At 49.7% G+C, this 24,516-nt stretch overlaps 9 protein-coding genes across 9 annotated transcripts; 4 read left to right on the plus strand and 5 right to left on the minus strand.

Moving 5' to 3' along the window:
• Positions 1–405: 405 nt before the first annotated feature.
• On the minus strand, positions 406–2,383 carry ywrD_0 (Glutathione hydrolase-like YwrD proenzyme; the record flags this gene model as incomplete). Its single annotated transcript, XM_014685709.1, has 4 exons — positions 406–1,674; positions 1,742–2,094; positions 2,162–2,180; positions 2,234–2,383. The coding sequence occupies 4 exons, from the start codon at positions 2,381–2,383 to the stop codon at positions 406–408; spliced, it is 1,791 nt and encodes a 596-aa protein (XP_014541195.1).
• Positions 2,384–3,282: 899 nt separating this feature from the next.
• G6M90_00g029780 (uncharacterized protein) lies at positions 3,283–5,028 on the plus strand (the record flags this gene model as incomplete). The annotated part of the gene is made up of 5 exons (XM_014685708.1): positions 3,283–3,514; positions 3,577–3,774; positions 3,829–4,668; positions 4,734–4,966; positions 5,017–5,028. 5 exons carry the CDS (start codon positions 3,283–3,285, stop codon positions 5,026–5,028), a joined length of 1,515 nt encoding a protein of 504 aa, XP_014541194.1.
• Positions 5,029–5,257: 229 nt separating this feature from the next.
• On the minus strand, positions 5,258–6,367 carry G6M90_00g029790 (uncharacterized protein; the record flags this gene model as incomplete). The annotated part of the gene is made up of 1 exon (XM_014685707.1): positions 5,258–6,367. One exon carries the CDS (start codon positions 6,365–6,367, stop codon positions 5,258–5,260), a length of 1,110 nt encoding a protein of 369 aa, XP_014541193.1.
• Positions 6,368–7,229: 862 nt separating this feature from the next.
• G6M90_00g029800 (uncharacterized protein) lies at positions 7,230–9,167 on the minus strand (the record flags this gene model as incomplete). Its single annotated transcript, XM_014685706.2, has 1 exon — positions 7,230–9,167. One exon carries the CDS (start codon positions 9,165–9,167, stop codon positions 7,230–7,232), a length of 1,938 nt encoding a protein of 645 aa, XP_014541192.2.
• A 576-nt stretch (positions 9,168–9,743) lies between these two features.
• Positions 9,744–11,786, plus strand: BVMO (Baeyer-Villiger monooxygenase; the record flags this gene model as incomplete). The annotated part of the gene is made up of 5 exons (XM_066130041.1): positions 9,744–10,027; positions 10,105–10,123; positions 10,216–11,340; positions 11,399–11,603; positions 11,668–11,786. 5 exons carry the CDS (start codon positions 9,744–9,746, stop codon positions 11,784–11,786), a joined length of 1,752 nt encoding a protein of 583 aa, XP_065986137.1.
• A 1,043-nt stretch (positions 11,787–12,829) lies between these two features.
• Positions 12,830–14,210, minus strand: G6M90_00g029820 (uncharacterized protein; the record flags this gene model as incomplete). The annotated part of the gene is made up of 4 exons (XM_014685704.1): positions 12,830–12,988; positions 13,040–13,662; positions 13,713–14,003; positions 14,054–14,210. The coding sequence occupies 4 exons, from the start codon at positions 14,208–14,210 to the stop codon at positions 12,830–12,832; spliced, it is 1,230 nt and encodes a 409-aa protein (XP_014541190.1).
• Positions 14,211–19,455: 5,245 nt separating this feature from the next.
• On the plus strand, positions 19,456–21,019 carry G6M90_00g029830 (uncharacterized protein; the record flags this gene model as incomplete). The annotated part of the gene is made up of 6 exons (XM_066130042.1): positions 19,456–19,622; positions 19,673–19,818; positions 19,872–19,928; positions 19,979–20,377; positions 20,424–20,690; positions 20,742–21,019. 6 exons carry the CDS (start codon positions 19,456–19,458, stop codon positions 21,017–21,019), a joined length of 1,314 nt encoding a protein of 437 aa, XP_065985582.1.
• A 526-nt stretch (positions 21,020–21,545) lies between these two features.
• Positions 21,546–22,208, plus strand: METTL27_0 (Methyltransferase-like protein 27; the record flags this gene model as incomplete). Its single annotated transcript, XM_014685702.1, has 1 exon — positions 21,546–22,208. The coding sequence occupies one exon, from the start codon at positions 21,546–21,548 to the stop codon at positions 22,206–22,208; it is 663 nt and encodes a 220-aa protein (XP_014541188.1).
• A 538-nt stretch (positions 22,209–22,746) lies between these two features.
• Positions 22,747–24,182, minus strand: asaE_2 (MFS transporter asaE; the record flags this gene model as incomplete). The annotated part of the gene is made up of 2 exons (XM_066130043.1): positions 22,747–23,069; positions 23,144–24,182. The coding sequence occupies 2 exons, from the start codon at positions 24,180–24,182 to the stop codon at positions 22,747–22,749; spliced, it is 1,362 nt and encodes a 453-aa protein (XP_065986102.1).
• Positions 24,183–24,516: the final 334 nt, after the last annotated feature.

The raw sequence follows: 24,516 nt of genomic DNA on the forward strand, positions 1-24,516 counted from the left end.
CTGATCAGAGAACCCGTTATGTATAGCGTCGTCAACTGCAGAGTATTGACAGAAAAACTACACTACATGTAGTTTTTGAGTGTAATTTATAGTGCAGTGTAGTTTTTTTGGCAGGCCGATTCTCCTCACAAGGGCGGCTTGGCTACAGATCCTCGAGACAAGATATATGCTCTCCTGAGATTAGTGAGCCATGGTTGCGGAAGGGGGATGATTCCCAACTACGGCCTTTCCACATGCTCGGCGTACTGTATGGCTATCAGGGCCTTGCAAGACGACCTTTCTCCTTAAGGACATTTTCACAATGTTGAAGTTACAAAACTACTGCTAGGACGACTCTAGTTGGAAAGATGGAAAGTCCGAGAGAAAGAGGGCTTGATCCTAACCCTTATAGTCCAGTCCACCTGGTCAAATTGCCGGGTATGCGGCACCATCGCCTCTCGGGTCGCTTCCACCCGACCAAACCGGGGTTTGGGTGACGGGATCTAGACTACGACTAATGATTTGCCCGCGCCCGAATAGTGACCTGTCCCAACCAGTGACAATTTCGATTTGGTGGCCCAGGTCCCTGAGTCCCTGGATCGTCTCCTCCGGCATGGATTCCTCTACGCTCACGGTCCAATCTTCAACTCGCTCCTCCAACATTCGGGCAGCGACACATATGCGCGGCGCGTCTAGAGCCTCTTGGGGATTTAGCCCGGCAATGACAAGTCCGAGAAGGACCTGCATATGACCTTGTGGCTGCATAAATCCGCCCATGACGCCAAAAGATGAGTGCAAGGACCCATCCGCCAAGTTTGTAATCATGCCTGGAATAATCGTATGATAGGGCCGTTTGCGTGGCTCCAGCTTATTAGGGTGATCTGGATCAAGGGAAAAGTTATGTCCCCTATTCTGTAAGGTGAATCCACATCCCCTTGGGACAATACCGGTTCCGAAGCCGTCATAGTTTGAGTTGATAAACGAGGCCACATTCCCCTCGGAATCGGAAACCGTGAAGTAGACGGTATCACTGCTCTGGAGAGCTGGGGACACAAAGGGGTTGCCATGCTCCTTATTATGGGTGGCTCTTGCTGGATTAAACAGTTTGGCTCGCTCAGCGAGGTATTCTGGCGACAATAAGCCCTTAATAGGGACCTTGGTAGTACTTGGATCTGTAATATACCAACTGCCATCTGCAAAAGCTAGGCGAAGTGACTCGATGATGGCGTGGAGATAGGGCGCTGAGTTGAAATCCTGTGGTCCAAAGGCTGAAATCTTGCCCTGCTTCTCCATCTCCTGGAAAATACCTAGGGCCATCAACGCTACAATACCTTGGCCGTTTGGCGGGTGCTCCCACAACTCTACACCATCATCGCCCAGGCCCAGGCCCTTAAACTTGAGTGAGATTGGCTTTGTCGCCTCACTTCCAGTGTCCATGTGGTGCTGGAGGTCCTCTGCTTCTAGGAACCCCCCCAGCTTCCTAGTGACCTTGATGATCTCATCAGCTATTCTACCCGAGTAGAAGCCCGGCTTACCCTGCTCCCCCAGCGCACGAAAAGTCCTGGCAAGAGTTGGATTCGCCATTATTTCTCCTGGCCTGGGCGCCCTACAACCATCTTCTGCGGCCGGGTCACTCTTTAATACTTCGGCAAAGTTGGGCGATGCGTTTTTGAGAAGCGTCTCAGAATCTTGCCACTGTATTTTATTAGACTCTCGACATTAGAAAGGGCGTTGCAGAGACGGTTGGTATGGCAGAACCTACGTGATGGCTCGAAACCTCCGAGACGGGAAATCCTTTCTCTCCAAGCTGGATTGCAGGATTGAGGATCTCTGACAAGGTCAACTTCTTGCTACCGAAGCGCTCGACAGTGTCAACCCAGCCGGCGGCGGCACCAGGGACAGTCACACAGTGGACATTTACCGACGGGATCTGGACGTCATGAGAGCTCTTTTGGAAACCGAGGGCGTCTCGGATAGAATCGATGGAGCACTTTCCACCAGCCCGACCAGATCCGTTGAGCGCATGGACTTTCTTGTTTTTCGCGTCCCAGAACAGCATGAACATGTCACCTCCGATGCCCGTTGAGCAAGGCTCCGTCATGTTCATCCCGGCAGCTAATTATTTATGCAAGTAAGTCTGCTGGGTTTCAGTATGGCACGCAGCGTCAATCACTTCACGTACCGACAGCGACGGCTGCATCCTTTGGTTTCGCGTTAGAATACATTTGTGAGAAAGAGTGTCGTCGCAACTTACTGCAGCGTTTCCACCAGAGTTGAGAATTTCGATGCCACATTTCGCAGCGAGGGGTTGCGTGCACGCAACAATTCCCTCTGTGCTATAGATGGCACTTCTTCGCGAGGGAAATCTGGCGAAATTGTTGCCCGCATCAAGTTGTCGAACCATGGCCGTCGTATTGCGGCGTTGTTGGAGGAGAGGGGTTGCGGTGTCCCGTAAACCTTGAAGCACAACTCTGTTCGGATAGTATCTGAGCACCGCTTGTTGGGGTTCCGAGGGTGTTCATTCTCTACATGTACTTCAACGAATCGATAAAGGGTCTGGTGTTATCTTCTGCAGTCTAATGCTGGAATGCCGAATGCCGAGGGCGCAACTATGACGTTGAGCCGCCCTCGGGGTCCTCGGGACGCCTGCCTGCCGGGCGTGATGAATCTACATGCAGGGCGTTAACGGCGGAGCGGGTCTGGACACCACAAGTTAGTGATAGACGCGAAAATCGATAGATTAATACTTACTTATTAAGTAACTCTTGGCTCTTAGTAAGATTGCTCTTATTATCTTATATTCATTAATACGCAGTTCAGAAGTTGTAAATTTTAAAACAACTTTTTTAATAGGAAAAAAGACTCAAGTGATAATATTTTTAAAATATACAGTCAAGAATACTCAATTTTTTAGCCAATTTACTTAAAGTAATATATTTAGCTCAAGGTGCCTTCCCCCGCGTTTATACTTTGAGTGCCACGTCCTGAAGACGCTTTAACTTTGTTACCCTAGCAAGTGATAACAGGTCTGGTGCAACCAGTCGGAAACTCTTACCCCAGCTCCAAAATTAGGCTCATTCGCAAAGCCCGCTAGTTTGCGGGGGTGGCTGGCTGAATGTTGCCCGAAGCTTGTATCCGTTTCAGCCACAGGATGCGGCGCGAAGGGCGGCCACGTTTTGGCAGCGTACAGAGGCGTTATAAAATAGCAACTGGCTCTCGCGGTCCTGGATGTAGCCCGGGCCTGTGCCTGTGTGCGTCCTGTCTGGTTGTATTTCGCATTCCAAGATTTCCGTGTCCGTCACAATGCCTCGTGGAGATGGAGAAATATCTAGCATCATGCAAGTTGACGACGGGGAGCCAACAAAGCAAATTGCGACCAGAGATGTGGATGCGGCTCTCAAATTCCTTGAAAACCAAGGGACGGTGCCTTCCATGTCAGACAGTGATGAGAAGCGGCTCTTGCGCAAGATTGACTGGCACATCATGCCTCTTCTGACCTGTTGCTATTTTCTTCAGTATCTGGATAAGACTTTGCGTGAGTGCCCAACCCCTGATTCATTTGTAGTCGAATGCTCACCTATACATGGCATGTATCAGTCAACTACGCCAATGTCATGGGCATAAAGCAAGACACTGGGATCACGGGCAACCAGTTCTCCCTGTTGGCTACAATCTTCTATATTAGTTTCATCGTTTGTGAATTCCCCACTGGGTATCTGATGCAGCGCTTTCCCTTGGCTAGATATCTAGGAGCCAATATCATACTTTGGGGTATCGTGGTCTCAGCAAATGCTGGTAGGTGATGAAAACTGTCAAGCCGGTTCAGCTAACCTGACTGGATCTCCGTAGGTGCCCAGAACTGGGCTACCCTGGCCGCTCTCAGAGTCTTGCTAGGTTGCTTCGTTGCCGTCGTCGCTCCAGCACTGATTCTCATCACTGGCATGTGGTACAAGCGGTCAGAGCAGCCGCTCCGTATGGGCATTTGGTATCTGTCCACTGGCCTAGGGCAGATTGTCGGCGCCCTCGCTTCATATGGATTCCAGTTCTATCAAGGCCAAGATTTTAAATCCTGGCAGATCATGTTTCTCCTCTTTGGCCTCCTTACCATCATGATTGGCGTGGTCACGGTCTGGATCCTGCCCTCAAGCCCAATGACGGCCACGTTCCTCTCGCACCAGGAAAGGGTCTGGGCGATTGAGCGGCTTCGCGAAAACAGGACAGGTATCCAGAACAAGCACTTCAAGTTGCACCAAGTATTTGAGTGTTTCCGGGATCCCCAGGCCCTGCTCATCTGCCTCATTAATATTCTCTCGAATATCCCTAACGGCTCCGTCTCCACATACCAGGCCGCCATCATTGAAGGATTTGGATTTTCATCCAAGGAAACCGCGTTGCTCTCTGTGGGCTCAGGAGCCGTTGCAATTGTTTCCACCCTTGCAGTTGCCTGGTTTAGTGGCCGATTTAATGCCAATGGCCTGGGGATTATATTCCTGATCGCTTGTGGAGGTGTGCTGGGTGGTGGACTTGTATCATTCTCACCGAAAGATAACCAAGGACTGCAACTCGCGGGGAATTTCCTTACGAATTTCATCGGATCGTCAATGGCCCTTCTTTACGCATACTCGGCGAGCAATTTCGCCGGCAACACGAAAAAGGTTACCATGAATGCGATGCTTCTCGTGGCGTTTGGTAAGCCATATGCCCCGTACTCCCGCGTGCCATGATGGACCCAACAACTGACATGGTGGCTACAGGCATTGGAAACATCGTTGGGCCATTGACCTTCCAGGATAGTGACGCGCCGAGATACATGCCGGCCAGGATTACCATTTTAGCAACGAGCTGTGCGGCGTGTCTTCTTACTCTTGTTCTCATGGGCTACTACTTCTATGAGAATCGACGGAGACAGAGACTCGCTGCAGCTATTGGGCATCATGAAAATAACGAATTCTACGACCTGACTGATAAGGAAAATATCCAATTTAGAGTATGTATTCTTCCGAGAAAGTGTCGTGACGAGTCGCTAAATTTTCCAAGTATCGCTATTAGTGAGCACACACGTCGGCAGACTGTCCTATTCCGGCCGGACTATATTTGATTTGCGACTCGTTACAACAAGAGCTGGGATCACGCGATAACCCTGTAGGTAGAAAGTTGTCAGTACATTGTTAGTATACGAGGCTGATTATAATGTAAGCCCTTATTATATAAACTTGAATAGCTGATTGGGTTCACACTTGAAGACCAATTTTTTATTATATACTTCCTAGTCCATCTTCTAGAAAGTTGCCAAGGTCGTCCCGATACCCTTGGCTTTGGCAAGTTGCAGAAGCTGGTGCCCTACCGCCATGTCCATAACACCTACTCCAACGCTTTTATACAGGACAAAGCCTCTTTCGAGCCATTCAGTCTGCGCGGAGGGGATGTCTTCAGATCCAAAGATTCGTCCGACCTCGAGCATCTTACTCGGATTTATACCTGCGCTAACTAGCTCTCCGGCCTCCTTTAGACACCCATCGCGGGTGTCAACCGTAATATGCCCTTCCCACACATGCTGCGAGAATATTCCAGAATCATCTACTATCGCCTTGAGGAGCTCCGGATCGATCTCTGCCATGTTCAGCCGGTATGAGCCGATAGCAGCGATGTATCGTGTCTTCCTTCGAGCACTTGCTGAAGTGAGGAATCTCGCAAGGAAAAGAGGTTCAGTAGCTGGAGTGGTACAGAAGATGGCATCCGCATCTGCAACCAGGTCTTCGAGGCTTTCGTTGCCTTCCCCAAACTGGTACAGCGTGATGTGTGACGGCCAGGACGCATGTGAGTCTTTAACTAGACTGGCAATTAGTTGTTGGGCTCGCTTATAGCTTCGATTGACAATAACGATCTTGCGAATATCCTGCGCACGTAGCAACACAGCCAAGCGAATATGCCACTGTGCCTGCTTCCCTGAGCCGAAGACCACGATGTTACCTGTCTCCTTGCGAGACTTGTAGAGGAGCATGGAGCCCAAAGCGGTGCGGAAAGCCGTAAGCTCCGCAGCGTTGAGTATACCGACGGCTTCTCCTACAGCATTACACAGGGTAAGGACGCTACATAGCCCTGGTGGCCGTGGTGATGCTTCCGAAAAGGCGCTCGGGAGCCCGGAAGAAGGAGCAATGCCCACAATCTTGACACCAATTGACTGTGGTGTCGTGGCGGGCATGAACAAGCTTCTTTGCCCGTCCGGCCGAGAAATAACAGAACGTTCTGGCTGATACTGCTGCTCATTCTGGCACGAGTAGGCGACAAGGCCTCCTTGCAAGGCTGTAATAAGTTCGCGGGTATCATTTAGACTGAGTTCGCTCAGCAATTGTTTAACGTTATGATCAGATAGCACGGTGAAAGCCATGGCGCGCGTTGAAGAGAGTCTGTGTACTATACACAACAAAGTAAATAAAACCAAAGTGGCGACATTCTGTGAGAGAATGTTCCCGTTCATGCCACATATTATCCGACCGCTAATACCGTCTGGAGACGGACTACCCCCAAGCCCCAAGTGACGGGATGACGACAGGAGACACTGATCCTAGTAGTAAGCCGCATGCCGAAGCAGAATCGGGTAAGGGGTGAATAAGACTCGGAGAGACATCTGACTAACTTGATGACTTGTATGACTAGGCAGGGTATTATATGACTAAACAAGTGTATGTGTGTGACAGACCTCTCGGAGGCAAGAACGGACATTTTGGAACTTGGTTGAGAATAGTACCAGACTTTATGAATCGTCCAGGATACCAGCGCGGACTGTAGCGAACTGACGTGGCCAACTAATACATTTTACAAAGGTTGTGGGAGTCGCTTAGGATAACGGCAAAAGCTCTTGCCATGACGGTCTCTCCGGATGCATCAGGTACAAAGCATTTTGGAAGAGCTAGGCGTGCTTGCTTTACGACTGTGTCAAAGTATGGTGCTCGAGGCTGGGATGGTTCGGAGTTAACCCGACTGTCAACGGGGCGGAACCTTTCACCTTGCCTTGTTAGTTTGTGAAGCATCTTGCCGCCCGCAGCTGACGTGACTACGCCGCTCGCATCCCAGGCCAGGTTAACGCAGATACCTATAGAAGCTGACGAGGATGCTAACGGTATGGGCACCGAAGCGGTTTTTCACATGGAAGAGTGAGTCCCATGGCGGAACATATGAACGCATGTGTAGTAGGATGAGTACAATCATCATCCACGTCACATTTACCGTGCACCTTGTAGCGATACCTGCTACGAAACGATACAACCACGCGTAGCCTCATCTTTGTTATGTACAGGTCTGACTGTATTTCGTCCAACTAATTCGCTTGTTGGGATCATGCCCAACGCGACCTGCAGATGCAGCGTACCATCGACACCGTCCTCTAGCCCCAGAGGCATGTCCCATAGCTCCCTCAACTCTAGTTGCTTCTCCCACATGTCGAATCTTTTCAAGAACTTGTGCACGCTGGCCAGTGCACTGTCCAAGCTACCACCAATCCACCCATGGTGCGCACTGCTCGCCTCTCCGCAGATGTGGAAACGACTGTCCGCCGCTGGGCGTGTGAGATAAGGGTACAAGTTGGAGAATTTGCCAGGCCCAAATAGTGCAAAGGCACCCGAAGTGAAGGGGTCGTGCGACCAACTCCAAGCGTGGTGTGATATGTAAGCGTCGCCGATAATCTGGCGAACCTCATCAAGAGTAGTCAGACCATGGTAGGAAATGGGACCCTGTTGTTGGAAATTCTTCAGGTGTACCCGTGCCAAATTATCTAAGATCAGGTCACGAAGTTCGTCATCGTGGCACGCGATCAGATTGCCAATGCGTGTCGCATCCTGAGCCCATGTATAGCTACAAATCAGTGTGGCCGACTGATCTTGCGGATCGCGGATATTATAAGATGGATACACGCAAGTACGAAGAGGTGTATCCGTGGATGCCTCGCCGCCGCTTGTGATGCCGCACTTCGTTATCCACCATGGATAAGAGAACTTCATGGCTACCTTTGCACTATCATCGTAGTCTAAGCTTCTGATTGCGCATTTTTGACTAGGATGCAAGTCGAGACCAGTCAAATCCATTCGTTGCAGACACGGAAGACTAGTTGTGTTGAAAACGGTAGTATAGTCCTGGCGGCTTCCTTCGGGTTCCCCGGCGACCGAAACAGTGATTTCGTTGGTGTTTGGGTTCTGATTGTATTTTCGCACCCGTTTTCCATGCTGGACGGGTTGCTTAATAGTCTTCTCCATGGCCCGGGTCAAAAGTGAAGAACCCCCGTCGATGCAGTACCACTTTATGGTGTCTTCTCTAGGTCCCGCAAAGTCAAAAGAGTCCATGACTGACTCTGAGAATGCTTGATCGAAGAGGCCACTTGCTGTGTTATTGGTCTCCAGCCACTGGATACTGAAAAAGTCTAGGTATTTGAAAGGCATCACTCCATTCTTGACGGGGGGCGGATTTTTGAGAAATTCGCGAGTGGTATAGCTATCATATTGCATCAAAAGCTTGAATCCTTCTTCAAAGTCCGCAGCCATCGCCTTTCTAAAAGGCTCATAGGCACTATCGAGCAGTTTGTTCACGTCATCGACATTCTTGTCAGGCACTGAACCTCCGTTTGCCTCACCAACACGAAACGGATCAGACCCACGCGGCTCGCCATCAATAAGTGTTATATCGTTATACATGGTGGGACATTTGACGGAACCGCTCTCTTGGTTAAAGTAATAAGGGATCAGCGGAAGATTCAGCTGCTTGAGAAGCTTGAAACTTGACTTCATGATGTCGATATCAGGAAATCGCATGGCGCCGACATCGTAGTAGTCGTGTGGGACATCGGAGAAGTAATGAGTATATAGTCGTCCTCCAGTTCTGTCTGAGGCTTCAAGGATATCATATTCCAGACCGGAAATTTTCAGGCTGTCCAGAATCATAGCAATGAACAGGCCAGCAATACCGGCACCGACGATACACACTCTGTGCTTGAAAGTCAAGTCATCAGAATTCTTAGCAGAGACTCTTTCATACTCCTGCACAACATCTTTCGGGAGATCGAATGGGCTTGAAGGGGCTGTGTGAACAAGGTCGCGTAGATGAGGAGCCGAGAAGGAAATACATTCAGGTTGTGAAGTCGTTGGTGAGTAATTCTGTTTCCGCGGACTGTGGTCAGTCGCTTTCGCCAGGTTAGTCATCGTATGGAAGATATTCTCTCTGATAAGCCTCGACGCCCATCTTGAGCGAAAGCCATATTCATCCATGCGTGTAGCTGGCGTTTCCATGTTTGTAGGAGTGCAAAGGCGTGACTTAGAAGAAGCGGGAAGGGAAAGATATCTCTATCTCGTAAATTATGAATACATAAAAGCCCTGGACAATTTTATTCATCTCGCCTTCGAGTACATTAGATATTATCGCATATGAAATAAGTGCCGATTAGTCAAGCGACGGACCGCGGCCAAACAGAAGCCCCGTCATAACTGATCAGTAAGACTTAGGTTCGGAGTTATCTGACTTTACGTCTCCGACGTAAGATCTGATTGGATCTGACGCAAGAGTCTTGATTTAGATACTAGAAAGTCAGACCCCCACATGAATCAGCAGAGATGACTATGTAGATGTAGTCATCGTCGCCGAGACTAATCAGAACCTACTCTCCGGTCATATCATAGTCGGATATTGGTCTATCCTTTTGAGTCGCATCGACGGCATTTCACAAAATAAAACGATAAAGAACAGCGTGACGAGAAGAGACAATACCACTTCAGACAAGAATGCCCGAGATGCAACGCAGCATCCTTGCTGCGAGAGCGGCAAAGAGCGTCAATGGACACGCCGAGACACACGGTGTCAACGGGGATACAGAGGCCAAAGGCACCAACGGACATTTTCGGACCAACGGCAACTCCAGCGGTGCAGTGACGCTCGAACTGGACGCCGCCATAGTCGGGGGCGGGTTCGCAGGCGTGTACTTGATGCATCGACTGCGACAGGAAGGGTTTAATGTGAAGCTTGTCGAAGCCGGGTCGGGCTTGGGGGGGATCTGGCATTGGAACAAGTAAGTTACTCGACGTTTACCAAACCGCGCCGCTAAAGGCTCGATCGGCGCACATTTGCCTGACAGTGTGTTTCCAGTTACCCCGGCGCACGGGTCGTAAGTTGACGTTCTTCCCTGATTTTGTCGGTGCGCTGGAGAAAGAGAGCGTGGCGATTCGTAGGCTGACGTACGGCCCTCGTGTCCATCAGGACAGTAAATACCCCGTCTACGCCCTTGATATCCCGGAGATCTACGAGACGTGGGAGTGGAGTGAGCAGTATCCTAGTGCACCGGAGTTGCAGCGATATTTTCACCACGTCGACAAGATTCTGGATATTAGCAAAGACACACTATACAACACGCGGGTTCACACGGCACGGTGGGATGACGAGACGCATAAATGGCAGGTCTCTTGTGATAATGGAACGGAGATCACCGCGCGCTTTCTGCATGGCTGTCTCGGATTTGCCAGCAAACGCCATTTCCCCGACTGGCCCGGGCTCGACACTTTCGGCGGACGTATGTGCCATTCTTCATTCTGGCCGGCTGAAGGGATCAATGTGCGTGGGAAGAAGGTGGGAGTGATCGGAACCGGAGCGACTGGGGTTCAAATCGCGCAGACCACGGCGCGCGATGCTGAGCAACTTACCGTATTTGTCCGCACGCCCAACACCTGCATGCCAATGAGACAGCAAGCGCTGACGCGCGAGACGATCGATAACGATAGGGCAGGGCTCAAGCAGTTACTGGGAACGGATCGCTATAGAAATTCTAGCGGATTCTTGTATCCCGACTCTGAGAAGAATTTGGTCGACGATTCCCCGGAGGAGATCGAGCGTACACTTCAAAACGCGTGGCAAGTTGGCGGCTTTGCCGTCCTTTTTGTCTACAAGGACCTGCTCCTCAACCCGGAGGCGAATCGAGTCATATACGATTTCTGGGCGCGCAACACCCGCAAGCGGATCTCCGATCCAGTCAAGAGAGATATCCTCGCCCCTCTGGAACCACTGCATCCATTCGCCGGAAAGCGGGTGAGTCTGGAGCAGGATTACTATGAACAGATGGACAAGCCCAATGTGAAACTCGTGGATTTGAAACAGGTCGACATCACCCGAGTCGTGCCGCAAGGCATTGTCACATCCGACGGTGTGACGCATGAGCTGGACATGATTGCCATAGCCACGGGGTTCGACAGTCTGACTGGCAGCTTCACTCAGATTGACATCCGCGGCATCGACAACCAGAGCCTGTCCGAGACCTGGAACACGCAGCGAGGAGCGCTGACGTATCTGGGCATGGCGGTGCACGGCTTTCCAAATTTCTTCTTCACCAATGCAAGTGGTATGTGCGAGTGCGTGGGCGCTACACTTGACTGACGTGTTGTATGCACAGGGACCACACTCACCTACGTTCTATAACAACGGGCCATCGCTCGTGCAGCCTCAAGGTGAATGGATTGTTGACATGATGACATCCATGCGAGCAAATGGCCAAACCAAGATCAACGCGCAGCTTCAGGCGCAAGAGGATTGGAAGAAGCTCACGAATGAGCTACATTCGGTCTCGTTGAGGCACAAAGTCGATAGTTGGTATACTGGTGAGTGCTCCTCCATACCCGGCCGAAAACGAGCACCGTTCAAGTCAACTTATTTTACGAGCAGGCGCGAATATTCCCGGAAAACCACGTCAGGTGCTGAGCTACGACGGTGGGTTGCCGCGATACCTTGAGACCATTCGACGGAAAGCCACAAATGGATACAACGGATTCGACCTCTCATGATGCAGCCCTCTTTCGCTTTGAAGACGTGAGCTAGACACAGTTAGCGCATAGATGTCTTGGAACAATAATAAGCGGGCAGCAAGGCAGGGTTAGCATTCGTCAATTGGTTGAGTTTTTATTTGATGAACAAAATGCAACGACAAGGAACATGCAGCGGTGTAGAGCTTCGCCGACCAGAATACATTCCATCTGTACCTACTTGTCTTCATAGTAGGTCCATGCGTGTTCGTTCTGATGATGAATTCATGATGGCTTATAGGTTACGAGAAATATAGCAAGGTCACACGTCCCGTTGCCTATGTCACAATACAACTGCGCACTCTTCGTTCAGCCGCGTGATAGTGGCATGCAGCACCCTCCGTCCCAACAGACCTGGCTTCAAGTTGATTGGAATCACGACTTGTATCTCTGCAACGGCCTCGAAATCTGACCATCGTCTAGTCTAGGGCTACACAGCGAGACACTCGTAGGACATGGGCTATGCATAGATGGATCGGAGAATTGCTGAAAGACAATGTGTGTTTTGTCTCAAGACAGGGTGAAGACATTAGACGAAACCAACTTGTTGAAGAAGCTAATACTCCGCATAAAGCCCGAGTAAACACGATATGACCAGATCTCATTACAAACCCTGAGCTGGACTAGATCGAAAAATGTAACTTTGTATTAAGTCGTGGATGTCATAAGATGTCCGGCGAGAGAGGGTCCATGCGATGCGACATCTCGGCTTGAACAGCTGGACTAATAGCCATTATTTAGAGTGCTTCGAGAAAGAAGAAGATAGTGGCAAGCCACGAGATGAGCCATTGCAGAGATGATATGTACACTTGGTCACAGTACTGTGGCTACCTGCTTTGCTATCAGCCACGTCACGATGCCAGTCGGACAAAAGCCGCTGTATTCGACTAGTACCGAACTGTCTCCCTTGGCTTACTGGTATGTACTTGACCGCACCATCTTCCTGGCCACGGTAAAGCGCCAAGCCAGCGATGATCAGGCCCAGTTTCGTCAGGCGTTGCGGGAACTGTGAATTTCCAACGCCATCAACAAGCTTGGACCAATTGAATGAGCGTGCTAGAGTCCAGGCGGCCGGATAACTGCATAAGCATAATAGTAGCAAGAGCGGTATTTGAGCGGTCATGCCGCCAGACACCCTGGAAATTGGCTATAAGCGCCATTATGAGCCCCCACAAGTGCGGTTGCTGTAGGCGATGTCAGCAACTTAACTGGAATCGCTTGCGCGGCAAAGTTACCTCTTTTCGAATCAAGTTCTTTATTCTGTGTAGATCAGGTGCCGTTAGGCAAAGTTTTCTCGGTGAGGTGAGTGTTGCGCTTGCAAGGGAAGCGAGATGAGCCTCGAGGGCGCTACGCGCGGTCTTGCTCTCTAAAATCAGCATACTCTCTGCTGTTCTCATTGCTTCCTCATAAAACCCGCGCTGTTCTCTATAAGGCCACTGTTTTGCTGTCTTGGAGAGTTCCGCGAGGATTCCTGGCAGTCGCCTTGTACGACTGAGTTGCTGCTCATAAGCAAGCGGCGAAGACTCGCGGAATGCCTCGCAATAATAGGTCATTACTAATGCATCAAAATCACTGAACCCAGCAGACTCAATCTGCTTCATGATACTCTGGACACGTTCATCTAGCACCATTTCTTCTGGTGATGGCGTGGGAAGACTGACAGTCTGCTCTGGCCGGCAGTTCTGAAGCGCGAAAAGCGCTCCGTTGATGTAGTTGCCTGACGATGTTTCTGATGCTGTAGTCGCCGTGGTATCTCCGACTTCAAGTCCCCAGAGGTTGTTTGAGCCATGAAAACCCATTCCGCCAGTTTCTTCTGTCGCAAAGAATGGCTCGACTTGTTTATCTGCTCTTGGAGCCACTAAGTTGTTAGCTAAATGCCGACATTCATGTTTTGACTTGGGAAAGTACAACCGGATGATGTATCCCTAGACGAAACAAACACTGTCTCGCTTAAACCATTATGTGCGTCGCCAGGTTCGCTTGGCGGCTGGTCCTCAAGTCGAACACAGTCAAATATGTCTTGATCGACTGAATGTGGAGTGCATGAATCTTGTTGAGCCGTAGAGAAGTTTTCGCGGTTTGATGATGATTTTGCATTGTTTTGAAGTTGCCCAGTTTGTTCATTCCGCTCAGATGCCCCGGCTTCATGTTCACGAAGCTGTTTTTGGAGCTCCTCTATGCGTGCCTTCATACGAAGACCTACAGAATCAGCGACTAGTACAATATAGCCCGCGGCTGTAGTTCCTTACGGTGATTTCTTTGCGCGACTCGGTTTTGTATACGCTTTTTCTCCGCGGGGTCACTTACTGTGCTCCAGTCTTCCTCAGGATTGGCGTCAACATAGCCGCTCGAACGGTTCAACGCCTTTGGAGGCACTCTGTGGCTAGCGTCGTTTCTCTTGGGCATTTTATCTAGTCACGCAGGGAAGACTGGCTTGGAAAAGAATTGACACTAAGAAGCTCTATTTGTAACGAAGCGCAAAACTGTCTTGAGCTTATGTCTACAGCAATCTCCACCTTTGTAATGTCGGCGCCGGGGAGGCTAGAGCGCTTTTATATTAGCATCTGCGAGCGGGAACTAGCCGAAAGAGCGTATTGCCGCATATCGGCGCTATAGCTAGACCTTATTGGTTGCAGCCGCCCACAGGCTCATTCTTGTGTGCAGCAGGGCCTCAACCTTTGACGCCTAGTCTCGCGATGTACAGCCCCGACGTCTGGATCTTACGCCAAGACCTCAATCTTCCCTAGGGCGCTTATTCCCCGAGGTCAAAGCCACACCTATTTTTCCGCGTACGGCAACGCCCGAGCAGTGTAAATACCGTCTGGTTGGCGTCATATTTCGGCTAGCTAGCTAGGCCCCTACATATAGTGAGGGGCCAATTCAATACATGGACCCTCGTGCAAGTTCCGGTAGCCCGTGCAACACTCATGACGACAATCATCGACTAACCGCTGCCAAAAATTCACTCTTGATTGGTCTTACATGCCTTAGCGTCATTGTAATCACTAGTCTTGAACAATATGCGGTGCGACAGAAGCAACATGATTCAACTCTACCATGGTTCTCTGGGTCTCAATCCAAAGAAGTGCCAGCGGCTCAGCTGACCTAAGACGCAGCCCCAGCCGAAGGTGTCCGAATTCAATGGCACCTCGATAGGCACACAAGCTAATTGATATCCACACCACCCCCTTCCCCTCGGAGCATTCCGAACTAGTGCTAGTGCAACCAGACTCTCCCGGGGCGTTCCCCGTGTGGGGCAAAAGATATCAATACTATCAGCTGCTCTCCGGATTTCCTACTGCGGAAGGCAGAGATCTGCTGTGTGACGGTAACTCCACTTTTATGGTGCGGGCTTTAGCCGGCGATGAATGACATAATTCCCGGCGAATTAGTGCGGGGAAAAGTTTCCAGTGCTGTTGATGTAGCAATGCTAAGACCGTAATGGTGAAGAAAGGTGCGCTACTAAAGATCCTGGGCATTTTCATCCGTCGGATCAACGGATGGCTTAGGGTTGTCTTGGGGTGAGGGTGGGTTGTATCTGTTTATCTGGGCTAGAGTGCTTTGGACGCTCGTTGAGTTGCCTTAGGCAAGGGACTTAACGGCTAGATCTCCAGCCTAAAGGGTTATACTATATACCTGCAATTGAACTTTATGAGTATATACTATATATTAAACGGGTTTAACCCTCCTCTACTTATGTAGCTTGTAGGAGAACGTCGTCTAGTCAATGTAGACTAGCGGGCACGGTCGGTCAGCTGTTAAGCCCGACGGCGTTGTTGGACAGGTAGGCGGGTTTGTATCCCTGCTTTCCAGTTAGCCTGAACGGAGCTCGGAGGACACAGTTGACAGGCACATGAACTACATATGTATGATGAACCTTCCGTGGGCGTGTGGTTATAGAGACTCTGACGATCGAATAGCGCCTTAAGGAGCAAGCCTCTAACCGAAGTAACCCGTGAGACAGCAACATAGCTAATAGCAGCCTGGAAGTCGCGTGTATTGAGGACAGTAGCAAGTGGAGCAACTCGGAGAATTAGGCCATGCACGTCAATTTTCAATGTCCATCCTTGACCAAAAATAAATAACAAAATATCTCCACATCAGTGTACGTTAAAACCTGGATGAGACAGCGTTGCAACTATGGTTATTAACAGGTTACTGGCACAGTCTTTGACATCTACACCACCCTTGCTAGTAGTTAATACATTGACAGGCCCCTGGTACTATACGGGCGTCCTTGTACGGGAGTCGAAGTTCAGCGATGAATTTGCGAGCCAATACAATAGACCCCTGACGATCCTGATGAATACCCATGCTCTAGAATTAGGTGAAGAAGAAAACAGGCCGGCGTTCGAGGCCGTCAACATTCACTCCTAACTAACATGAATTTTGGGGTTTTGGTCCTACAAGCATCCAGAGCAATCATCCTGTCCGTGTTGACACAACTTCGGTCTGAGATGTAATGGTTAATATGTAGCTCCACGACTAGTCTCTGCAGAGCGGCCGCGAGAAAGGAAGAGGCTCTGGGTAAGAGCCCATCGAGAACGACTTCGTTTGCGCAAACTGCAACAACTTCGGGAACAGTATGCGGGGAACAACTTCGTCAGAGTCACTGACTCGTCAATGCCAGCTAGTGGCCTGACATCAAGTTAGATATCGGCAAACCATGGTTATCTACGCAACAGCCCGTTTGTCTCAGCAGTATCCCCTTAAGGAATCCAGTCTCCGCTACCTTGGAAATCGAATCTTCGCCAGCGACTGCCGCAGAATTGGCGCCAACGGCGTCTACGGAGACACATGTCGCATATGATATCATGTTACACGGAAAAGGCCCAACAGGTCGTGAAGCCCAACAAAGGGGCTTCGCCGATACAGGACCTGTTGGTTACACAGCTAGAACACGTGCCCGGGCAAGGACCCTAGGCCCGGGCGTTCCTTTTATGTATATAAGGCGGTCACCCTTCTCTTCCTTTCTTGTAGCAACTCAGGACCTTTGACATCCTACGAGATTATTATTGAATTGAGCCCTTTTGCTCCAAGCCTTTATATTGAACCCTTGTCACATATCACGACCAGATCGTAAAAGCAAACGAAATTGGACTCTATGACAATAGAAGAAGACCCTGCGGTCTTGCGACGAGAGCAAACACACCTCCTAGTACAGAGCTACCGAGCCAGACGACATGAATCGTACTTTCAACCCAACGAATAGACGAATTATTTTTCCAACACTACTGTGGATGCTGACGAAAATCGAGAGGATGGGACGCGAGATATCCCTGATCTGTCGCAGCTCGCTCTAGAAGATCATGCGGCGCACAGCTCCTTGTACAGCGCCTGTGCTCCGGGGCCAGATAAGTCATGTTGGCCTACTCCCGACCTGGGTAGCCTTCCGCCTAGCTCCCGCTCGACTTCCGACGACGATTCACTCTTGCCCCTTCCAGATGACGGCAACACACAACAGCCTACGCTCGACGGTTCTTCGCCGCCCGATAACAGTATTTATCAGACCCGGTGCTTGGTATTTACAAGCAAGAAGGTCTTCCTGCAGCTGCTCGCCTTACACCCAACTTCATCGATTCTTATAATGCCGCATGTCATAAAATTTGTAAGGAGTTCTTCAGGCTGAATTGCAATTGTAAGCGGTGTGTTCAGTGCGACACCGTTTTAACTGTTCGAACTAATAGGCGTTGCGTCTCAGGCTGTGCCATATCGGATGTCGACGAGCCGGAGGAGGTTCATACACTCTAGCAGAGAGTGCGGTTTCTGCAGTCACTCTTGCCGGGACTCAATACGGTATTTAGAGACACTAGCTCTTACGATCCTAGCAAGTCATTTCATCAATGCAGCGATTTTCTGGGCGACTGGTCAAATAAGCCACTATCCTTCCGCAAGACGCAAGTTGAGCTACTTCACACCCTCCTGGAAATCTCGCACCGGTGGGATGTCGACAGTATATGGATTGGAGCCAAGACGCTCGGAGCTCTCAAGTCACCGAACGACACGACTTTTTACTCTGCTTTCTCCCCTCTGCCGCGCTTAATCACTCCACTAATGAAGTGGTCCAACCATATGGACTGAGCATTGCGAAGACAATATTCGAATATTCATTTCGGCACTGTCGACGTTTTTTATTTCCGTTTTGCCGTGTTCTTCCTGTCTCCCAACACTGATAAATGACCAAAGTCGCAAACTTCAGCCTCAAAAAATGCTCTCTCGCTTCAACGGCAAAAAGGCTTTTACGACGAAATTATTATCCTAGCAGTATGTGAGACAATGCTTGACCCATTTCGACAGGAAATACCACAATCATATAATATGTTGTATGTAAAGTCGCGCTCCTACCAGGAGAAGCTTGGCAATATTCACTGGAAGCCAGACGATTAGAGTCGAGCCTCCGGTATTCTATGCTAACAGAGTATTTGGCTAGATTCTGGAGCTCAGCCATTGACAAAGCAGATTTGCTCTGCATTTCGGCTGCTAGTGGCGCCGAGGTTGCGTATTTCCAGTACCCGCAGCTGTCACTCCAATCCCATGGCGTGACAAACAGAATTTGCGGCTTGAATCTACAGGACACTTTAACGGGTTTCATGGAAAACGTGTTGAAGGCTTTTGTTCCAGAACAGAACAGCTAGACTTGCGACCCCGTTGGATTGATATTGTATGTAGGGATCACGTCACTACCCAAGGGCTAACAAATTTCCAGCCGGACCTTGTACTCTGGTTTGGAAGAACTATTGTAACTACTAACTGCACGAACGACTCTCCGCTATTACTCCCGGCAGCCCTAGGGATTATGATATTGAGCATATATTAAAAGTTTCTGTCTAACTTGTCCTCGTATACTATCCAGCTCAACCTTTGCGTTACCTTCTAATATACTCGTTGAGTAGTAAACACGACTGGATATGGAAGTCCAAGTAGACTGTAGGAGACAAACAATTGAACCGGAGAGCTAAAATAGTGGAGCACTAAGGTCTTGGGCTTGACGAAGTTATAAAGTTAGGTGGTACCTAGAATAGGCTTTCTACACGCGTTAGTCGCTCTAGACTTTTACGGCTTAAGAGGCTTAACGTGTCTAAACCACCATCACCCTCTGCCTTCACACGACTCATTCAGCCTAGGGTAGTACCAAAACAGCTACAAGAGGCATGCCTAAATGTGTTTGTGTTGCCTGCGAACCCGACTATCGACGACCCGCCAAAAATCCTATGGAAGAACCGTCATTTTCTCCAGGAGGATTCACTTGCACGGAAGGGTGCAAAAGGAAGGAAGATCTCGATTAGGTGGCATGGGTTATTCCTTATTGAATTAAATTACCAGAATCACCCAATTTGCAATGTCTGGTACTACAGTCAGTGCGACATAAAGGGGAAGCTGAGTTTTTCTCAGTACAGGCCACCTCGTATGCAGCAGACCGCAAGCACCGGTCTCTTAGTCAGACTTGACACTTAGCAAGCTCACGTCAGCTATGTCATTGACACAAGAAGCCATCCATCTCGGCTCGGGGGGACCAATTGATATCTACCCGATACGTACACTTGATATATGTACATGTCTATATATTCGATGTCCCCATCACAGCTTTCCCAGCAATCCAGGATACAACCGAGCTAGAAATTAGCGATAGAGCTGGCTGCATGGAAGAATCATGCCTTCTCATGTTTACGACGTCATTGTAGTAGGCGGCGGCGCGATCGGGCTTGGAGCTGCATATGAGGTAGCCAAAGCAGGCAAATCTATTCTGGTACTCGAGCAGAGCTGTCTCTTCAACGCGAGTGGAAGCTCCAATGACCTAGCCAGAATGTATCGCACAATGTAAGTCAAAGGAAACGCTCTACAGGCTTTCGCTCAAACAGGACATACAGGTATACTGAACCGTTCATGGCGGAGCTTGCTTACAAGTCCATGGGCATTTGGAACGAGCTAGAAATGGACGCTGGTACATCTCTGCGCGTAATGTCAGGGCTCCTGAATTTCGGAGACGCTACAATGGGAGCAGACACCCCAGAAGGTTCTCATTCAAGATTTTCTGCATGTTTATAAAAGATACTAAATATGTCTTAGGAACACTCATGGGGCCTATAGCTAATCTGGAGAAGCTGGGTATGCCGTTCCGCAGGAGTACGTGTCTTACTTGTATATACAATTCTTCTGAGCTTACAAGACATTAGTGACGAAAAAAGAAATGGAAAACGAGTACCCATTCAAGAAACTCCCAGAAGCGTGGGAAGGCATCTTCGCTCCAGATAATGGCGTGATCAATGTCCCACTCCTGGTTCGAACTCTGGCACGGCTGGCCAAAGACTATGGCGCTCACACTAAGCAATATACCGAAGTCAAAAAGCTCGTCCCTGTTAAGGACAACGGCGAAGATACGTGGAGGGTCGAAACCCGTGTCAACGGCGACGAGGCTGTGTTATTCAGGGCTCGAAAGATTATTATAGCGGCGGGTGCATATACAAATCACGTCGTGCAGCCTAGCTTCAATTTCAAGCTGAAGCTCAATATCTGGGAGATGGTGGCATCGTATTTTTCGGTCAATGCTGGTCCTAGTGGAACGCTTTTTCCAAGTACGTCATGGTAAACATTGATTGCGAAGCTGCTAATCGTTACCAGGTATGTGGTTCCAGTTCGCGAACGACAAGCATGGCAGGTCACGGCTGTTCTACGGGTTTCCAACAGTCGAATGGGGTCCTCCCAACGTGTGTCGAATCGCGGTAGATGCGGCAACAAGACAGATTACAGACCCCAGTCTACGGTGCGGTAGCGTCGTGAACCCCGAGGATATACACGATACACAGCAATTCATCAAAGAGCACCTGGTGGGCGTAGATCACATGACACCTGCGTACACCTTATCGTGTCTGCAGACGAATACGTTCGGTCCGTACATTTCTCTCTCCAGGGCAGTCGAAAGCTGACAACTCGAGTCAGACAACATGTTCGTACTAGACTATATTCCGGAACAGTATCTCCAAGGCGGTGCAAGAGATAGTGTGGCAGTGTTCACCGCCGGCTGGGCTATGAAGTTCGTGCCGCTGATCGGGCGAGCCCTGAAGGACATGGTGCTGAATGGACACTCTGAGTATGCGTTGGACGAGTTCAAGATCGATCGTCTGGATCCCAAGAGCAAAGGAAAATATGGCAAACCCCAAGCGGGCATCATTGACGAAGTGGATGCCGATTTTGCCAATAGCTGGGAGCATCTCTAGTAGCAATTATATATGCATCGTAGTGCGAGCTGAGTGCGTATTTACCACTAGACATTGAGGCTACAATGGCAAAAGACGACAAGTTCTTGCCAGACACAGCTGTTGCCGCGTGCAGAGTCTTGTTCCTCGCGCGGACACCTTGCACAATTGAAATTTGCCAAGAGATATTTCCACTGCCTACATTACTACATACAGTGTAAGACTATGAGATGTAAATCAGTCAGAGCTATTCCGTACAAGGTCAGTAAGTGATGACGCAGCGCCATGATAAAACGACGCCACAAGTAATCCGGGCTGTGATGACTACATTTAGTCAGCTTTTCAGTTGTACATGGAGATCTGACTGTATCCGATGCAAGGATAGAAGGAGTCTATTACTAAGCATCTGAGCACATATGACTTCAAAAGTAACAAATTGACATCTTGGAAGTCATTAACCTTTGCGAAGCACTGATTTCTTCGCGCATCAAAGCCGCACCATAAAAGCTGTGCAGAATCAAGTCAACGTGCTCGACTAGATACGAAAATGACAAAGTTCAAGCAAAGCAACACGGCCAAATATCTGACCTCAATCTACTCTGTATCTACACCGACAGAATGTGCCAGTATTTACGACAGCTGGTCCGAATCATATGACGTTGATGTCGTTCAAGGGAACGTGGAATATGTCGCGCCAAGGGCGACCGCACTTCGCGCCAAGACTGAAGGTGGCAACATGACTGGAAGCATACTGGACGCTGGCTGTGGTACAGGACTCGTCGGAGTCGCCTTGGCACAGTACGGGGCCAAGAATATCGACGGCATTGACTTATCTTCGGGAATGCTAAACGAGGCCCGCAAGACCGGCGTCTATCGCGACCTGTCCATTGTTGATATGAGCAAACAAATCGACAAAGCAGATGAGTCCTATGACGTAATCACATGCTGTGGCACTTTTACTCCAGGACACGTCGGCCCTGATCCAGGAATCAAAGAACTTGTGCGTCTCGCGAAGAAGGGTGGCGTGATAGTTGCAACCATCACAGACGTCATTTTCGATACCGGAGGATACCGTGCCGAGATTGAGAGACTAGCTAGTGATGGATTGATAACAATCGTAGCGACGGCGAAAGAGCCTTATCGTGTTGGGTCCAACACGTTGGCTCATATGGTGGTGTTGCGCCGGAGTAACTTGGCGATTGGCCATTGAGAATTTGAGTTCACCGTTGATGGCTGCTGGGCTATAATAAGGAATGATGCTTGTATCAGTCTCCAAGGTATTTTGACCCTTCCAATGTATGATGCATGAGCCTCGTGGAGGTCTGCCGTGCCGCAGCGTCCTCAACCTTGATCCGTACGATATTAATCTCACTTGCGTACTATTTATGACTCTTGAGTCTGATCAATAACAGTCTCAAGTGGCTATATTACTTTGCAACGGTACGTCAACATCCATATTTATGAGGTATTTACCCAGCGTGGCCAATTTGATTTGTTTCCATTACATGCTGTCCAACCATATATGAACCTCGGTAGTCTGTGTGTTTCGCAGCTCCATCGTCGCATGGGTCTGACTTCTTTTCACACCCGGCCGTGGCACACAGGTGTTTGACACCTTTGTCATCACCTCCGCAGACGAAACATTCAGCTGGCTCAGTGCACCTTCCAAAATGGACGCAGCAGTTTTGCATAGCTTTAGATTTGACAAGTTCTATTTGGTCTCTGGGGTTCAAGCACACACAATGAGCTCATGCCTTCGCGCGCCCGTCATCTTCCACCTGGACAGCCTCCAAATTGTTAGGTGTTGTTTCTCCCTCTCCGGATTTTGAGCGAGGGCCGTCGAACTTGACTTCAGTCCATTTAGCCGCGCAGATGAAGAGACTAGCGCACATCGTCACCACACCCGCCCATATCTGAGCCTTGAGAAAGCCTCCATCGTCGCTTTGGATCAAAGCACCCGCTAACGGCGGTCCTGCTAGTGACGCGAATGCTATAAGGCTATCCACCATGCCGAAACGAACACCTAGCTTGCTCAAGTCCGCGGTCAATGATGCGAGCCCGCTGACGAACACTGTTGGAGGTATACATCGTTAGTCAATCTTCAAGGTACGATCGGCAGGGCTTGGCTATGAGATGTAATCTGACAATAGGACACGCCAAAGGTAAAGGTAAATAGAAGGGATGTATACTGACTTCCTTGAACTGCGCCGGTGGCAACTCCGTAAAAAACAGAATACACGTAAAGACTGCTGACGCTGCGCACGGCAATCCAGACAAACAGCATTATAGCGAGGAATATCGTCGACACGATCAAGGTGAGCAGTGAGCCAAAGTATCTATCGGCAAGGAATCCAAGTATCGGTCGTACTGGGATGCCGATAGCACTGATGATGACGAGCAGGTTCGCAGCTTCCACCGCAGAGAGGCCTACGCGCAGGGTCGCGTATGTGTTTATGAAGAAGAAGCAAAAATACACGGCTGTAAATATCAGGACTACGCCGATCGTGAAGAGGACGTATGTAGGCTCCGTGAATGCCTTCCATTCGACGAGTGGCCCCGCCTTGCGCGGTGGAAGACGTGGCCGAAAGACAAGGATGACGACGACTGCGAACGCTAGAGCAATATAGCCTTGGACGCGGACTGCGCTAGGAAACCCAATAGTCGCCTGGAGATGTTGAATGACCAAAGAGAACAGTATGCTGCCTGTGCCGCTCCCAGACGCGGCCAATCCTATGGCAAATGCTTTCCTTTTGTTCCAGTACGAGCCGACTACAGCCATTGATGGCACATAGCAGGCACCCATACCGAGGCCGGTACAGAGGCCTTGTGCGAGGAATATCTGCCAGTACTCGGTCGCCAAGCTTGTCATGAAGGTTCCGAGCACGATTAACGAACAGCCCGCCACGGCTGCGTGCTGAGCGTAGCCTGCATCGGCAGCGCGGCCGGCGAATGTTCCTAAAAAGAAGGTGAGAAAAACTTGTAGGGATCCAATCCAGGCAACTTGCGACTCGGGCAATGACAATGTGGTCGTATAATGAAGTTGATAAACGCCAAATGAAGCGGAATATCCCCATGACAAAGCATTGATGAGATGACTTGCGAGGATCTGGAGCCAGGCCTGAACGCCGCCATCAGGAGGGGGGCCGGGCTCTTCCTGGACCAAGGGAAAAATGTTGAATGGCATGGCGCGGATTCTTCTGTCATGATAAGGAGAAAAGATGTGAGACGGGAGAGAAAAAGTGAGAAGGGGGAGACATCTGTCTGTGTCGATGCGATCATCAAAACAGCACCAGACAGTAATCAAACACACGGCAGGCGTGCATGCAAGTAGTACACTAGCCCGAGTTTGGAAGAGACCCAGCTCCACCAGCCAACTTGGCTGTGGCTGTGCCTCTAGTCAGGGAATTGAATACAACGGCAAAGGTATTGATTGTTTTTGAAGGTCTTTTTAATTGAAGCTATTCGCGCTGCTTTGTTGGTGGCGCATGGTGATTCCACTGACAAGTACGCCCCAGAGA

This window comes from Metarhizium brunneum, chromosome 1, assembly GCF_013426205.1.
Source record: "Metarhizium brunneum chromosome 1, complete sequence".
Taxonomy (NCBI): domain Eukaryota; kingdom Fungi; phylum Ascomycota; class Sordariomycetes; order Hypocreales; family Clavicipitaceae; genus Metarhizium; species Metarhizium brunneum.